The following is an 18,562-nucleotide window of genomic DNA, read 5'->3' on the forward strand; positions in this document are numbered from 1 at the left end:
TCCTGGGCTCAAGCGATCCTCCTGCCTCAGCCTCCCTAGTAGCTGGGACTACAGGCATGCGCCACCATGCCCAGCTAATTTTTTCTATATATTTTTAGTCCGGGTAATTTCTATTGTTTAGTAGAGACAGGGGTCTCACTCTTGCTCAGTCTGGTCTCGAACTCCTGAGCTCAAGCGATCCTCCCGCCTTAGCCTCCCAGAGGATTAGGATTACAGGCGTGAGCCACCGCGCCCGGACAAAATAATTGATTTTAAAAATGGAGAAGAGACAGCTCTTCCTAACAGTACAGTTCCAATTAATAAGTGTAGAAGAGGCCAGGTGCGGTGGCTCACGCCTGTAATCCTAACCCTCTGGGAGGCCGAGGTGGGTGGATCGTTTGAGCTCAGGAGTTCGAGACCAGCCTGAGCAAGAGTGAGATCCCATCTCTACCAAAAAAAAAAAAAAGAAAGAAAGAAAGAAATTATCTGGACAACTAAAAATATATATAGAAAAAAATTAGCCAGGCATGGTGGCACATGCCTGTAATCCCAGCTACTCGGGAGGCTGAGGCAGGAGGATTGCTTGAGCCCAGGAGTTTGAGGTTGCAGTGAGCTAGGCTGACGCCATGGCACTCTAGCCTGGGCAACAGAATGAGACTGTCTCAAAAAAAAAAAAAAAAAAAAAGACATAGAAATCCATCATTTGGAAAATATCACAGTAACAACTGTAGACAAGATCCACCATTGATCCACTAAAGCCACTGGGTGAGTTTGAGGAGAAACAATTCTTACACTCTCCAAGTGTCTCCGCCAAGATTTTTATTAACTAAAAAGGGAAAGGTAGTAATTTACAGTGGAAAAATGATTGAAACCACCTTAACCAAGATCCAGGTCAACATCACCAGTGATAAGATATATCAGTGTTAGGAGTCTAGTGAGATGATGGACTGAGGACAATCAATGTCTGTGATAATCTTACAAAAAGCATAACCTCGGTTCAACCACGAGAAAACACTAAACCCAAATTGAGGGTTACACAAAATAACCGATCAGTACTCTTCAAAGGTGACAAGGGCACGAAAGACAAGGTAAGACTGAAAACTGTTAAGACTGTGGGAGAGACAGAAGTAACTAAATGCATTTCCTGGGTAATATAGAACAGAAAAAGGAAGGGCATTAGTGGGAAAAGTGGGAAAATGTGAATAAGGTTTTTAGTTTAATTGATACCTTAATTAATACTATTAATACCTTAATAGTATTTTACTAAGTGTTACTTTCTTGGTTCTGACCATTATGTAATACTATAGTTATGTAAGATGTTAACATTAGGGGAAGCTAGATGAGATATATAGGGAAGTTGTATTGTTTGCAACTTTTTGGTAAACCAACAGTCAGTTCAAAAGAAAAAATTAAAAGAATACATACAACTATGAATATGAAACACACGCTCTCTGTACTTTTTTCACTTCCACTGTTAACTTATGGCTTATGCTATATTTTGATTCTAGGACAAAATTACTATATTGTACAGTTATACTAGCAAAATGTTTGTGGAATGGAAACCTATGATCTAATGATTTCTTTTGATAGGGTTGTGATCGAGAAATTAAATACTCACTACGTTTGCCAGGACTCAACTTCCAGAGTCCTGCTTTTTGGCCAGATGGAGAGAAACTCTTTGGAAGTTGGTCTCCGCTTTGCCACTGATCCTGCTTTTTTGAGTGAAACATGTGACTAGAAGAGTCGAGTTCCTGCCCTCTGTACTTGCCCACGCAAACTTTTAACAGTTGTAACAGTAACAATTTGAAATTAGAATTTGTTTAAATGCCCTTTCCATCAAATGGAGTAAGAACTGGTGTTTAATAAAATAGCAGAGATAACAGAAGTTTACACTTAGTGAACACAAATTGTGAGTTTTATTTAATTGCAAGTGATGCAACCTATGTAACATTTTTTTTTCTCTTCCAGGTTCTTTAACTGCTAAGATGACCCTTACAGAGATGACAAACATTGTAAAATGTGTTTAATTAGTAATTTATTAAATCTACCTGTCAAGTGATCCATTTTGTATGGAGCCTTGAAATGATGTATTGAGAGTTTATTTATAATTATTGAAACTAGATGGTTCCGTAAAACTTGCAAGTAATTACAGGCTCCTTAAACTCACAATATACATATATTTTAACATTTAAATAAAGTTCATTTTCTTCAAAAGTAATTTTCTACTGCTTTCTCATAAAAATATAAAAAAGACAACATTTATAGTTTTACAAACTTATATTTAACCCAAATCAAGATTTTTCTACAAATGATACCTCTTTCCAAAAAGTTTAAAAGACATCACAGAATAATGTGATGTTAAACCAATCTCACAATAAGAATATGCTACTTTTAAGAAGTATTGTGCAGTATTTTCTTTTTAACCTTTCATTCTAGATATCAACTGTGTACATGCTATGTAAACACATCAGATTAATCCCAGTCATTCATATTTATGCAGTAGACTGTCATATAAGACCAGTTATCATATAAACTTTAATATCATAATTGCAAAAATGGCAAAAGGCAATCTTTATAAAAGCTTAAAATAAGCTTTTAATAAAAGGTGACCAAACGTTGCCCTAATTTTCTATAAAAATTACCTCTCTTCCTCCTACCTTTCCCCCCTTTGAATGGTACCTTTTATAACATGTTAACACGTTATAACATGTTAATACACATGTCAACACATGTTATAACATGTGAATACGCATAGCACTTTTACTTAAGTTAGCCTTTTACATGGCTTCTTTCTTTTCTGATATAGTGAATTTATCAGAAGGCACTGAGATTAGACTCCTAAGTAGTTTCAGATTTTTTGTCCCTTTTTAGGTTCCTGTAGAATGATTTTCCTCAGAAAAGGATAACTTAAGGAACCAGAAGAAAATGAATGACAGAACACAGCAACTTGAAACCCGGAGCATTCCAAAGGTATACATATATTAATAGGTTCCTTGAACTTAATATTTAGGACAAAAAATCAGAGTAACTTTCTGAACATAAACATAAAAATAGAGCACATTAACTAACAGCAGGAAAACTCCCACATAAAAATAGAGCACATTTACTAACAGCAGGGAAACTCCCAAGCTTACAGTAACAACATATTAAACCTCACACAGGTTTAAACACACAGCCAGGAGCATTAGCAATTCACTGCCAGGTACTCTGGTGCACTAGCCGGAAAACACGCCCGATGCACACCGTTAACCTGTAACAAAGTGTGGCACTGATTCACAGGGAGAAGAGATCAGTTTCATCACAAAAACAGATTTACAGATTTCAGCTTTGATTAAGTTCTGGAGATACAGTTTAAAGATAAAAAAAGAACAAGATTCATCCTTAAAATAAAAAAGTCTTTATATATAACGCATTATTATTAATATTCTTTATGCTCTTACAATGTAAAACATTTAGAAACTTTCGAATTCTAGAAATTTTGACCAGTTGACCTGTTTGGCCTTAGCATATTCTAAATTCCCTTGGGAGAATCACATTAATGTTTTCAGTCCACCAGTCCAGTACGCACGGAGCAATTTTATTTCTTTTTCTTTTTCTTTGGTGGTTCGTCCTCAGAGCTGCTATCTGTGCTGGTGCTGCTGCTGCCAGAGGAGCTGGAATCCGAGTCTGAATCAGAGGAGGAGGAACAGGTTGTGGAGGAGGCCGAAGATGACGAACTAGAGGAGCTTTCATCAGTGTCACTGTCTTCTGAGGAGGATGAGGTAGACGTTTCTTCACTATCTGATGAAGAATCACTGGCTGAACTGTCACTGCTATTGCTACTGGAACTGGTTACGCTTTTAGACCTATTAGGCAATGAACAGTTACATACATGGGAAGCTGACATTTAGTAGAATGCTTACAGGCAATTTCATAGGCTACAGTGCAATATATACACACAGATGTATATACTGAAGCTTTGCCAGCATGTGACCCCTAGCGTTGATGCTTTGGGGATTGCCTGACTGTTGCAAACCACGCCCCCTCCCTTTACAAGTTATTCTTGTTACTTCAGCAATTTCTAACACTCCTGGACGGAGTTCAAGATTTCTACCATATTATACTTCAGAGTGAATGATGTTAGAATAAAGTTGCAGTGTAACAACTGGGTCTATCTGAACCTCATGCAGACTGGTAAATGTTTCGTGATCTTTATTTAAAACTTCAGACCGGAGAGGGCTAGCCAACAATTTCTTACCAGTCTAATAACATTGCCTATTCTAAGCTGAGAGAAGACAATTATTTACTATATCCAGGTTTAAGGACTTTAGAAAGTTGAAGAAAAAGAAGAAATGGAGACGAGAAATTCCAGACAGGTAAGAAGAGGAACTTATCAGAAAATAGGATGATATTTAATTTTGAATTGCAAATAAGAGATTCAGATCTAAATCTTATAGCTATTATTTTAAAATCACCCTTCCGATCCCTCTAACTAGCATTATATATTATCTGTATAGTACTCCTAAAGCCACACATACCTTTTTTTCTTGGTCTTTTTTTCTACATTAGTTTCTCCAATGCTGATAAACACGAGGGGGAAAAAAGCTCCTGTTAATAGAGTGATTACACACAGCTCAGACACACCCTTCTGCTGCCCCACACTGTTTACACTGGAGAAACGCTCTGTCTGTTGTAACGTGCCCAGAGTACAGCATTTCTTGTCGTAGCCAAGTGGACGGTTTCCTACTGCAGGCTGTATACGGCAGATGACGTGAACGTAACCAGCACTTAAGCAAGACATGTTTTATCACCTGGACCTCAAAAGCCAGGTAAGTTAGTAGTTAAGAATATTAAATGCACAAATTTGACTCTTTTTTAGTTTGGAAATTAAGTTGACATACCTATATCAACTACTTAGTGAACAACAAAACAAAGCAAATAATAGCATAATAGCTATAATTTTTAATTTGAGTTCCCAGAATATTATAAATGGCCATTTCATATTTTTTTAAAAAAGCAATCTTTTAATTTAAAATAATTCTTTTTCTGCATGTCCCTCAAATGTTATTTACTCTTTAAAGACCAGCAAATTAAAACTTCAAGACTACGTTTCCTCATGTTATCTCTAATGGAAAAGTCTGGTGAATTTGAATGAAATGTCCAAATGGCTTGCTGCTGTATTTCTACCAAATAACATGCAAACTAAATCAGCTTTTCAAATTACAGGATTACTTCTATTACTGTAGCACTGTCCTGTAAATTTAACATTTCTATATTCTGACTTCTCTATATTTCCTGTCTTTATCCTTATTCCTGAGTCTCCAAACAAAATGTATTTATGTCAAGTTTTTTACACAATGGAATTATTTACTGAATTATCATTTGGGGAGTAAAATAAACGAGGAAAGTACATTTATTAACTCACACTGTAAGAATTCATCATCACTGAAATTCATATATGCCTACTTTTTTTAATTGAATCAAAACCCAGCAGTCTTTATATAACAGAGCCAGAGCTAATATTCATGCAGTTCTACACACACATACACACATATATAAATAATTTGTTTTTGTTGCCGGATTTATGGAATGTTGAAGTTCTACATATTATTAAGACCAAGATACTTGTATGATACACAAAAACAAAAGTAAATGTTGGTACTCTTTTATTTCACTTTTTTTTCTTTTTTAAGAGACAGGGTCTGCCTCCCCTTCCCAGGCTGGAGCGCAGTCACAGCTCACTGCAACCTTGCACTCCTGTCCTCAAGTGATTTCCTGCCTCACCCTCCCAAGGCGCTGGGATTACAGGCATGAGTCACTGTGCCCAGCCTTATATTTTATTCTTTAGGACAGTGGTCTTCAAATACTTTTTGCTTACATTCCTAATAAAAGAATTTTGGAAAACTCATACTTTTTTTAATTCCAAGTTTTATAATTTGTAAAGGGTGTATTATATACATAGATATTTTAAAAAGAAAACTATCGTACCACTTTTGTAATTGTACCCTATGGACACTAGCTGCACTACTTAGATGATCACCACCATTCACTTGGGAAAGTACATGGATGAGTTTATCTTTAACAATTGGCACTTTAATATTGTCTTTTTCTTCCTTGAACTTGTGCTTTTATTCTGCTTTCCCCATAGAATGTATCCTAACATACTTTTATGCCTAAAAATGTTAGTGATCAATTATGATATTTCTCTGTAATAAAATACAGACATACCTTGAAATTGTACCTTTTAATTACCTGTGCTCATAGGCTTTAAAAGTGTTTAAAAATTCTGAATTGAGTTACTATTATTAATATAAAATTGATTAAAATATACAATATATTACAAATTTTAATAAGTAATATCATAAAAATAACTCTATTGGAAATGCATTTAATGACGTGGATTTTTTTTCTAGTTTACAAATCTGTGAATAAATACTTCTTATTGCTAGAATGTGACAAGGTTCAGCATCAATTCAATCCCTATTTTTAGTTTTTATGGATTTAACCCTGAGAAACCTTGTTAACCTAAACAGGTAGATCAGAATAGAAAGTTTTGTTATAGCAATGTCACTCAATTCTTTGAATTCCTTCCATGTTATGTTCCTCAAGTCATATAATGATACGTCATTAAAATATATTTTAAGTTGACAGTTCAATTAGGCCCTCCTTCAATCTTTTTGGGGGAAAAAAACTTAGAAAAGAATTTACTCCCAGTAATTATGGCCATTCACTTTCTCAGGACAAACAACAGTATTCTGAAAATCCCTCTGGGCTTTTGCATACGAGGACAACACACTAAGGTATGATTAGACATGGGTAAGACGCACACGTTTCTTTTGTGAAACTAGAGGGGGACTGTTGGAAAGGAGAAGTGAAAAAGGAGAACCAGTAGGCAAGTTCTCTTCCACATTTGTTTTTGGAAATAGTATATATGAATGTTGATGATCTAGAAATTGGTTATTTGACTATTCCTGCATGACCTTTGAAGAGCTTTCATGCCCACAGACTGGAAGATGCAGCCTTGGAAGTCCAGATGTTTAAGATACTATTATTATATAGCTAACGGTTCTTAAGAAGATGCTGTTTCTAATCTGTAGCACTAAATATACCCAACACCTTCCTGTTTCAGCTTCTCTAAAATATGTATGCTAACTTATTTCATAGGAATAAATATACATTATTTAAAGGACATAAAACGCATTATTCAAAGGGCATAAAAGAGTAAATAATTTTCCAGTCTCCTTCCTACCTAATTCTCCTTCTAGGAAGTAACCACTATTATCAATCATGTCCATTTCTAAAAAAATAAGTTACATAAATCATAGCATATTATATATACTGTTCTCTACCTAGTCGATATACTTCATGTACTTTGGATGGCTTTCCATATCAGCTTATATAATCTACCTCTTAGTATTCTGCTGTCATTTCATTGACAGTTGAGGTAATAAGGCAAAATGATTAAGAGCATGAACTCTGAAGATGGGCTGGTTGGTTTAACACTTGACTTTTCAATTTAGTAGCTGTGTGACAATGAGCAAGTTAATGAACTTCCCTGTGCTTCAGTTTCTTCATATGCAAAATGAGGACACTAATAGTACCTACCTTAATAGTATAGATGTGAGGCTTAAATAATCCTTAAATAGTTATAAAGAGCTTAGTACAGTGCCTGGCTCATCGTCAGCATTCCTTAAACATTAGCTAGTATTATAATTAAGATCTGGAGAACCACCATGAAACATTTAGTCCCTTAATAAGTTCTGTAAGTATATATATAGAAATATTCATTTGGGTACATGTAAACCTACCTTTGTTGTAATAACAATCTGTTTTCTTTTTCTTTTAAAGCTTTCTTTAGTTCTGCTGTTCTTGAAGGCCTATGTAGGTATTTTCTTTTTCCTGTGCATTCGTAAGTCCAATGTCCAAACTCCAGGCATTTCTGACATCTTACATGTTGCTTATTTGCTTCACTAAAGAGCAAAAAATAGAATACAAGCCTTAAAATTCTGCCTTATGACATTTTTTTGTCCTGAAAAGCATAAACAATATGAAGTATAAAATAATGTTTGAGGTCCAATTCATAAAAATAATCATTTTACACTTTATAGTATTATATAAGATTCAATACAATGAAGTATAATAAGTGGTTAAAAGCATGGATCTTGGAGTTAAGATAGAGTTGAGTTCAAATCTTCGCTCCTCAATTCCATTCCAGTAATGATAGACTAGATAACTCAGATGATTCTCTAGCTCAGAAATAGAAAAGATGTCAAAAATATTTTCAACAATCTGCTAGAGGAATCAGAGAATCAACAAGGAGGTACAGAATATTCAAATCAAGATATGGAAAAAGATGGAAATCCAGAGTTAACCCAACTCTTGTGCTGAAGGTGTCTGCACCTCCCAAGGTAGGAAGTATCACTTATTACAAGCTTGGGAGATAAACTTTGTTTCCAGTGCTAAGATCCAAAGGGCTATACCCTACGAATAAAACAGACATTTTATAGACTGCAGCCCAGCTTCTTTCTAGTTTGTCTAGAAGACTGAGAAAAATCTCAATCCCTAAAATTTGACTGAGATATAGCAAGGGAAGAAAAATAGGTGAAAGAATTAGAAAGGAAGAAATAAAACTGTCATTCCTTACCAATGATGTATTACGTACATTGCAAATCCAAAACAATCAACATAAAAATATTCTGAAATAATTAGAACTAAGTGAGTTTAGCAAGGTTTTAGATTGGGGTTGGCAAATCTTTTCTGTAAAAGGTCACACAGTAAATATTTTAGGCTTTGTAGAACAAGAGGCAAAATTGTGGATATTATATAGATACTCATATAGCAGGAGAGAAAACAAATTTTCATAATTTTATTGATGAAAATTAAAATATAATATTTGGGTACAATTTTATATGATAGAAGTCTACTAATGAGAGAATGAAATTCTTTTTTGAAGGCCAACATTTCAATCTTTTGGGGTTCAAAGTTAGTGTTCCTCATCATCAAAATGATCATATAGGCACATTTGTAAATAACATTCTTAGCTTATGAGCCTCCAAAACCAGGATTCACTAACCATAGTTTGTGGACCCTTTTATTAGATATAACGTCAATATATAAAAATTAATTGAGTTTCTATATAACAAAAACAATTACAAATGAACATTTAAAAAGGTGATATTTATAATATCCTAAAAATATCAAATATCTAGAAATAAATCAAAGAAAAAATATGCAAGACTTCTATGCAAAACACAAACATTACTGAGAGATACTGAATACCTACGTAAGTAGCTAAATAGACGGATATACCATATTCACAGATGGGAAGACTTGATACTGTAAAAATATCAATTCTCCTCAAACTGATCTATAGATTCAAAGCAATGCCAATCAAAATCCCAACAGTTTTTTTTGGGGGGGGTGGTGAAAATTGACGAGTTCATTCTAAAATGTGTATGGAAATTCACAGAAGGCCAAGAATAGCCAAAATACTTTTGTAAAAGAACAAGTAGGGAAGATTTTAATTAAAAGACATTTGACTTAGGAAGCTACAGTAATTTAAAAATTGGCCTCCTGCCAATAGCCATGTAAGCGAACCATCTTAGAAGCAGATTTCCAGTTCTGATCAAGCTTTCAGATAACTGTGACCCCTGGCAACATCCTGACCACAACCATACGTGAAAGCTCCAGTGAGAACCACTCAGCTAAGTCACTCCTGAATTCTTGACCCACAGAAACGGTGAATTAATGTTTATTGTTACAAACTACTAAATTCTGGGGATAATTTATTACACAGCAACTGATAACCAATATAATAATTATATTGTGGGCTAGTACTTGAAAGTCCATAAATATCCTGCTCCTCATTAAATGTTTAGCTTATTTATCAGTATGGATTAATGTTTTCCTATTTTATTCAGTGGGTTATAATCCATCATCATCATTTATTTTGATGCTCAAATTGTCCCACATTTGGTCTATGGGAGCCCCGTCAAGCTGGATTCTGTGTTCCTTTGACATGGCTCCTTCATTCTTTGAGAACTCCCTTGTTCCTGGTACAACAAGGTTTACCTACAGAGGGGCATAAGGAAATTTTTAGAATGATGGAAGTGTCGTATATCTTGATTTTGGTAGTGGTTACACAACCATATGAATTTGTCAGAACTGTACGTTAAAAAAGATGCATTTCACAGTATGTAAACTGTACCTCAATAAACCTGACTTTTAAAAAAATGCTCAATTTGGTCCAGAAATAATAATAGATACATGCAGGCTGGGCGCGGCGGCTCACGCCTGTAATCCTAGCACTCTGGGAGGCCAAGGTGGGTAGATCGCTCGAGGTCAGGAGTTCGAGACCAGCCTGAGCAAGAGCAAGACCCCGTCTCTACTAAAAATAGAAATTATATGGACAACTAAAAATATATATAGAAAAAATTAGTCGGGCATGGTGGCACATGCCTGTAGTCCCAGCTACTCGGGAGGCTGAGGCAGGAGGATCGCTTGAGCCCAGGAGTTTGAGGTTGCTGTGAGCTAGGCTGATGCCACGGCACTCTAGCCAGGGCAACAGAGCGAGACTCTGTCTCAAAAAAAAAAAAAAAAAATTAAAAAAAAGTAATAGATACATGCAAAGTTTTAGTTGTAGGAATATTTGCTACAGGAATGGTTTTCAGAACATACCTAACTATCCAACAACAAAGGATATAGCCAAAAAGTTACTAAATTAACTATAGAGAACACTATGAGACCATTTAAAATGTTATAAATTGCCTAAAAGATCACACATTAAAATGTAATCTGATTATGTTTGGAGGAGGATTACACTTTTTTTCCTTATCCATAGTTTCTAACTACTTTACAAACAACAAGGATTGCATGTGAAATCATAAAACAAATTTTACGGGACATTTTTAATGGAATGTAACTAAGAATGAATACAGACGAGTGATAAAAGCCTGTAAGAGGTGTATCTGAAAGCCTCCTCACCAAAATGCGCTGAAATTAGTGAAAAATACCAAGGACATCAAAAACTCATTTCGTTGTTTTAGTTATGTTTAAAGCACAAAGCATCAAAAAATGGACAGGCTCACTATTTATTGTGCTAGGCAAATAAATAGGACACCAACGTTTTCACGTTATAGGCTCAAAAATCAAGCAGAACCATTTTTAACTCTCAAACAAAATGAACAGAATCAAAGCCCAAGATACCCGAGGGGTGGGTAACAGAGCCTTTATCTGTTCTGAATGTGTTTAAGTTACAGGGACAGGTGACTGCTGACATACCAACAGATTCTCCAGGTGACACTGCTCTCCTGCCACTGGTAATCTGAGGAACTCTGGCGAACAGGGGTGGTGCTGGAAGACCGAGGTAGGCAAATGCTGTTTTGATTTTCAAAGCAGGGAAACAGAGTCCACACACTATACCAGAGAACCTCAATGACATCAATTCTAGGCAAAATTCTGGCTGGATTTATTAAATCCATTCAGAAAGAAAACCATGATCACTAAGTATCAAATCATTATGGACTAACACCCTTATTGCCTTTTAGGTATTTGTATTTCAATAAGACATTTTAAAGAGCCTCTCATAATATTCTTGTGAATAAGATAGAACAATTAGGTAGATCAGTTGAATAACATGGACAAAGGGTGCTGCTGAATGGGTTGAAGTAAATACAGTCACGCCTCACTCAACAACAACGATACGTTCTGACAGGTGTGGTGCTGGGCAATTCTGTCCTTGTGCAAACATCACAGAGCACACTTACACAAACCTGGATGGTACAGCCTACCACACACCCAGGCTGCAGATACAGCCCATGACTCCTGGGCTATAAACCTGCACAGCACGTTACTGTTCTGAATACTGTGGGCAGTCATAACATAATGTAAGTATTTGTGTACCTAAACATAGAAAAGGTATGGTAAAAAATGACTCTGTCTCTACAAAAAATAGAAAAATTGGCTGGGCACAGTGGTGTATCCCTGTAGTCCCGGCTCCTAGGGAGGCTGAAACAGGAAGATACTTGAGTCCAGGAGTTTGAGGTTGCAGTGAACTATGATTAAGCCACTGCACTCTAGCCAGACAACAGAACGATACCCTGTCTCCCAAAAAAAAAAAAAAAAAAAGTGATAAAAAATGGTACACCAGTATAGGGCACTTACCATGAATGGAGCTTGCAGGACTAGAAGTTGCTCTGGGTGAGTCAGTGAGTGAGAGGTGAGTGGATGTCAAGGCCTAGGACATTACTGTGGACTTTATAAACACTGAAAACTTAGGCTACACTAAATTTATTTTAAAAATTTACTTTCTTCAATAATAAATTAAACTTTGGTTACTGTAACTTCTTACTTTATAAACTTTAAAAATTTTTTTTAACTTTTTGACTCTTGTAATAACTTATTACAAAAGCTTAAAACACACTATACAGCTGGACCAAAATATTTTCTTTATGTCCTTATTCTATAACCTTTTTTAAGACTAGTCAAGTGCAGTATGGAGAAGGGGGAAAGAACAGAACAAGGAGTTTGATCTGTGACTGCGAACAATCAATTGAGATAACTCACTACCTTTGGACCAGCCTTTTTTCTATTTTTAAAAGTTTTTTTTTTTAACTTTTTAAACTTTTTTGTTAAAAATGAAGACACACACATCAGTCTAGGTCTACATACAGTCAGGATCATTACTAGACGATAGAAATTTTTCAGTTCCATTATAATCTCATGGGACCACCATAGTACACGTGGTCTGTTGTTCACCGCAAAGTCATCATGTGGCACATGACTGTATACAGAGAGAGATCCAGTGATGGTCTGCATGGTTTGGTCCTGAGTTGGTCTTGTTCAACATTTTTATAAATGACTTGGAGGAGGACACAAATGTGCATACTTATCAAACCTGCAGTTGACACAAAGCTGACAGGGATAGCTAATACGATGGATGACCGAATCAGGATCCAAAAGGTCTTGACAGGCTGGAACTCTGTGCTGGATCTAACAAGATGAAATTTAACAAGGATAAAGGTAAGTCCAACACTTAAGCACCTAAGTCCAGACATGAATACAAGACATGGAGGCCTGACTTGATGGCAATTCAAGTGAAAAACAGGGTTTTTAACTGACTGAAATCACAGCTTGGGTCAAAAGCAGGCAAGTCAGAAGGAAGCAACGTCTAACAGTATAAATATGATTTTCCTTTCAGCTCAACCTTTTTTTTTTTTTTTTTGAGACAGAGTCTTGCTCTGTTGCCCCCCCTAGAGTGCGCTGGCACAATCTAGCTCACTGCAACCTCCAACTCCTGGGCTCAAGTGATCCTCCTGCCTCAACCTCCTGAGTAGCTGGGACTACAGGCATGTGCCCAGCTAATTTTTTCTATTTTTATTATAGTACAGATGGGGTCTTGCTCTTGTTCAGGCTGGTCTCAAACTCCTGACCTCAAGCAATCCTCCCGCCTCAGCCTCCCAGAGTGCTAGGATTACAAGCCCGAGCCACTGTGCCCGGCCCCAACATAAACCTTTTGATACATATGAAAAATGTTAACAGGCTACTTCCAGAGGTGAGTATATCATTACTGGAAGTCTTCAAGCCAAGTTAGATGACCTCCTTGGATGCTGGAGAGCAGTGGATTCCAGTACAGGGTTTAGTAGAAGAAATGACCCCGAATACTAGCAAGATTCTACAATCTACTTACATATGGGTAGATGAAATTACATTTACAAGGTACAAATAATGTCATTCCAATGGATTTAAAGTAGATTGATTAGTTAAGTCCCTGAAAAATCTACTGAATGTGGAGTTCATATTTAGGTTCTTTTTATTTTCCCTTTTTATTTCTCCCCTTTCCTCTATTAGTCCAAAGACCTTTTTTTTTTTTTTTTTTTGAGCTAGGGTCTCCCTCTGTCACCCAGGCTAGAGTACAGCAGCTACATCCTCATAGCTCACTGCAACCTGGAACTCCTGGGCTCAAGTGATCCTCCTGCCTCCGTCTCTCCAGTAGCTGGGACTACAGGTGTGCACCACCATGTTCAGCTCATTTTTTTTGGCGGTGGGGGGCGGGGTAGTCTGTCTATATTGCTCAGGCTGGTCTCAAACTCCTGGCCTCAAGTGATCCTCCAGCCTTGGCCTCTCAAAGTGCTAGGGATATAGGTATGAGCCACTGTGCCTGGCCCAAAGACTTTTTTTTTTTTAAATTAAAGAATAACATAAGTACTTTCTCACTTCTCAAAATTAGCTTAAAAAGTTTTAAACTTGTTATTATATAAGTAATATATGCTCCTTATAAATAAAATTAAACATTTCTGATGAATATAAAATTAAAAGTAAAGGATCCTCTCTTGCTTTCCTCCCAAATATACCCTCAAAACTCTCCTGGACTCCCCTAGCCTCTAAAGGCCCTTACTTCTCTGAATCTTTTGGGGACTTATAGTCTATATACACAACAGTTTTTATTATATACCACGTTTTCTTCACAGTAAGATCAGAAACTCCTAAAGGTAAGATTTGTCTTTTACTTCTGTGTAGTTCATGTACTAAATAAGGCTCACCATAGAAATGAAACATTTAGCTTTCTGATACTTCTGAAACAAGAAATAGCAATATTATTTAGATGCTAAGGCTTATTTTCACTTCATATTTACAGTGGACATTGGTTGGTTTTGTCAATCTAGCATTCTTTTACCCCTCTGACCTACCTACCGAGCTCATCATTAGTTTACGGTCACTCATTCAATTGTACTGGGAGGAGAATGAAATGACTAAATCAATCAGAGGTTAACAATCCTGTGGCCATGATTCAGGGTGGGGAGTGTAATCCAATCTAGAACAAAGAAGTACAATCAAATTGAAGCTGAAAGGATATAAAGGACCCTAGATACTTTAGCCACCCAGGTACCAAACGAGAGACCTATCCAAGGATGGAGCCAACAACCAAAAGAGCAAGCCTGAGAGACAGAGAGACGGAGAAATGGGACCCTAGTGACATCATTTAGCACTCCTCTTAAGTATTATTATCATCCCATTCTTCTTTTCTTTTTCTTTTTTGAGACAGAGTCTTGCTCTGTGTGGGCAGAGTGCAGGGGCATCACTGTAGCTCACTGCAACCTCAAACTCCTCCTGAGCTCAAGCAATCCTTCTGCCTCTGCCTCCCAGAGTGCTAGGATTACAGGCATGAGCCACCATACCCTGCCCATTTTTAGAATTTTTATTTTAATAGAGGCGAGGTCTCACTCTTGCTCAGGCTGCTCTCAAACTCTTGACCTCAAACGATCCTCCTGCCTCAGCCTCCTAAAGTGCTAGGATTACAAGGTGCCCATGGGTTACACCATTCTTGATCTCAGAAGTGTCTGATTTCAAAGCCTCCTTCCTCCATCAAGCCTACTACTCTGATTCCCTAAGTCTTTATCCTACGTGCAAGAAACCCTTCTCATCAAGCCTAAGAGATAGAGTGGATAGAGAGAAGGAATAAAAAAAAAAAAGAAATATAAACAAACATATGTTAGACTGTGAGCTATGTATTATAGACATGCAAACGGTGATGGTATGAAAGGCTGAGTGAGAAACTGGCAGATGTTTGGATGTGCAGGTTGGTAGAAAGAAGAAAGGCTTTGCAAGAAAGGGGCATGTGCAATAACCCTTGCATTATCTGTCCACTGTAAATCTCTTGTGTCTCTCTCTTGCTCATTAGGCACAATGACCATTTTTCAGTTCTTAAAAACTAAGTTCCTCCCAGACTCAAACATTTATGCCACTGTCTGGATGCTCTTTCCCCAGATCCTCTCATGACTGGTTCCTTTCTCACCCTTTCAATCTCTATTCAAACGCCACCTCCTCAGAGATGCCTTTCCAGTCCCACCAACCTAAAGCGGACCTTTCCCTCTTTCCATCACAAAGCTTATTTCCGTCAAAGCTCTCATAACCAGCTGTATTTACTTAACTTGTTTAGTTTATTAACTGTTTCCACCGTTAGAATGTAAACTCCCTTAGAACAGGGATTTTGTCTTGAACATCTGTTTTTCTTTCTACCCAAATTCGAGCTCAGAGTAGCAGGTACTAAATCAGTTAATACTTATTGAGGGAGAAAATGAGTGGCAAAAAGTGAGACGATAGCTGGGGAGAAGAGTCGGCATTGTAGGCAGGCTGTTGCTAAAGAAGCCGCCGGAAAGGGAACAGAAAAAGCCAGCTGGGTTGGAAGCTGCCGGGAGCTGAAGGTTTACGTCGGTGGGAATGAAGGTGTCGGACCGCGGCTTCAGGCTCCCCGTACCCACGCGTGGGGCTGGCGGAGGGGCATAAACCACGGAGTGAGCAACTCGTGGACCTGCCCTTCGGGAAAGGCGAGCGCGATGCTTCTCTTCAGACCCGTCTCTGTCCCATCCCGCAGAGCTTACGCGACTGTCCCCCGGAAAACGCTAACCTACAGTCACCCAACTTATCTCCTGGGCCCGAGCCCGTCGGGAGCTGGCAGCGTGTCTGAGAAACGGCTGTCCTCCGCGGGTGCCCAGAAGGAATCCGACACCCGCCCGCTGATGCGTGTCTCCCCGCCCCGGGCCCCAGTCGGACCCTCACTTACGCTTGTCTCCGGGCTATCAGCCGATGCATGGGAGTCGCCATCTTAGCGCGGCCGAGCCCTGCCGCGCGGGGTTTTGGGAAACTCCTCGGAGGGGGCGGGGACTTCGAACCCTGACGGCCGTGGACGGGGGCGGGGCCAGACGGGCCTCAAGGGCTTCTGGGGCAGCCGCGGCGGCGGCATTTCCGTGGAGGCTGTGGGTGGGGACGGAGGGGCGGGACTGTGTGGTCTCCGGGGCGGGTTTTGGGTTGTCGGGCTCGAACAGGGTTTTGAAGGATGATGGGGGAAAGAACATTCTCGAACTGCAGTGTTCAGAAAATGAGAAGTCTGGAGAATAAAATAGGAATGAGCTGAACAGGATTGAGATCATTAGCTGAAGGAATGACTTTAGCAAACCATATGTTAATTACTTCTATTTTTTAAGTATTTCACATGAAAAATGTTAGTGATGTTATCAGGACCAAATGAGACTACGTAAAGCTGCTTTGTCAACTGGAAAAGGACTATACAAACATTTTAGGATATTTTAGCTGCACCTACATTTAGTATCAGCTCATGGAGAATTTATCCTCTTAAATCCACATTGTTTGAAATACATTCAACTTTATGAAAATACATGTGTGTGTTTCTGTATCATCCATATTTTTTATTTTTCAATTAGAATTTTTTTCGTTGCTTATATTTTTATTTTTTGTTATTTTTTCTTTGTTGGGCAGTTCATCTGTCTGAATATTTTTTAAGTTAATAATTATTTAATACTTGAAATGTTTTAGGACCTGAGGATAGAGCGTTGAATAAATAAAGTCCTTGTACACATGGAACTTTCTACAAACAATAAACAAAGACTAAGTCCAATGAGGAGGAGTACTCTAAAGAGAAATAATTCGGCACAAGGGGGTACACAGGAATTAACTTTGCCAGTTAGGGAAAGTGATGATGTCACCTTTCAGCACATCTTGTTCTTTAAAAAATGGTATCTTAACTATGTGTTCTATTCTCCAGCTTATCTTTTTCATTCCTCTGTGTATTTATGAAAATCTTTTCCCATATCAGCACATATAGATCTAATTCATTCTTTTTATATGTTACATTTATATGTATTACATGGACATTCCACAGTTTATCCAACCAGTACCCTGTTGAATGCTTAGCTCATTTACCATAATAATGGAAGGAACAGATTTTTAAGCACTTACCCAAGTGTTTCTCTAAGATGACTTCCAAGAAGTATAATTGCTGGGTCAAAGGATATGCACAATTTTGATTTTGATAGATACTACTGTTGCCCTTTAAATACATTGTATCCAGTGGAGCATAGTGGCTCACGCCTGTAATCCTAGCACTCTAGGCCAAGATGGGAGGATCCATTGAGCTCAGGAGACCAGCCTGAGCAGCAGTGAGACCCTGTCTCAAAAAAAAAAAAAAAAAAATTAAATAAATAAATACATAGGTTGTATCTGATCTTGCTTCCTGACCAGATTTGAGGATGGTCAAACTTTTAAACTGTTGCGTATCTAATAAGTCAATATGATATATTATTGATGAAGTTAAGTATCTTTCATATGATCATTATTAAATTAAACTAATTTGGCATGAGGCTGCCTCCATACCTTGTCTCCGGACAAAGTTTATTGACTAGTATAGAAGGAGGAATTCAACACTTGGACCTTGAAAAGGTCTTGAACCAACTGGAAAAGTCTAGATCTCAGGACTGGGAATTTGTGTGTTTCCTATTTAGGCTGCTGCCAGCAGATAGTCAGGTTCAACTCCCTGCAGTCCTTTATGTGCTTCATGTCAACATTCGCATTCCCTGGTCAGAGTTTGGTTGGCCTATTACAGATGATATGCCCACCTGTCTAGTCAGCGCCACAATTAGCAGCCTACCAGAAGGAGGAAGATTAGAGGATTACCTCAAAGAAATGAGTGCGAAGCAGAAAAAACAAAAGATGTACACTATATCCTATAATAGGACCTTTCCCCAAGATCTTTCCACGTAAAATGTTCACATCCAGACACAATGGGAGAGCTATTAGTGTATTACAAAGG

General features: G+C 37.7%; 1 protein-coding gene across 1 annotated transcript; it reads right to left on the bottom strand.

Moving 5' to 3' along the window:
* Positions 1-2,599: 2,599 nt before the first annotated feature.
* On the bottom strand, positions 2,600-16,560 carry ZCCHC10 (zinc finger CCHC-type containing 10). The gene is given in 6 exon segments (XM_069484045.1): positions 2,600-3,824; positions 4,497-4,538; positions 7,767-7,928; positions 12,854-12,884; positions 12,887-12,948; positions 16,520-16,560. Coding segments are annotated over 6 exon segments (606 nt in total). The 3' UTR covers positions 2,600-3,556.
* Between the last annotated feature and the right edge of the window lie 2,002 nt (positions 16,561-18,562).

Source organism: Eulemur rufifrons, chromosome 10 (assembly GCF_041146395.1).
Source record: "Eulemur rufifrons isolate Redbay chromosome 10, OSU_ERuf_1, whole genome shotgun sequence".
NCBI lineage: Eukaryota > Metazoa > Chordata > Mammalia > Primates > Lemuridae > Eulemur > Eulemur rufifrons.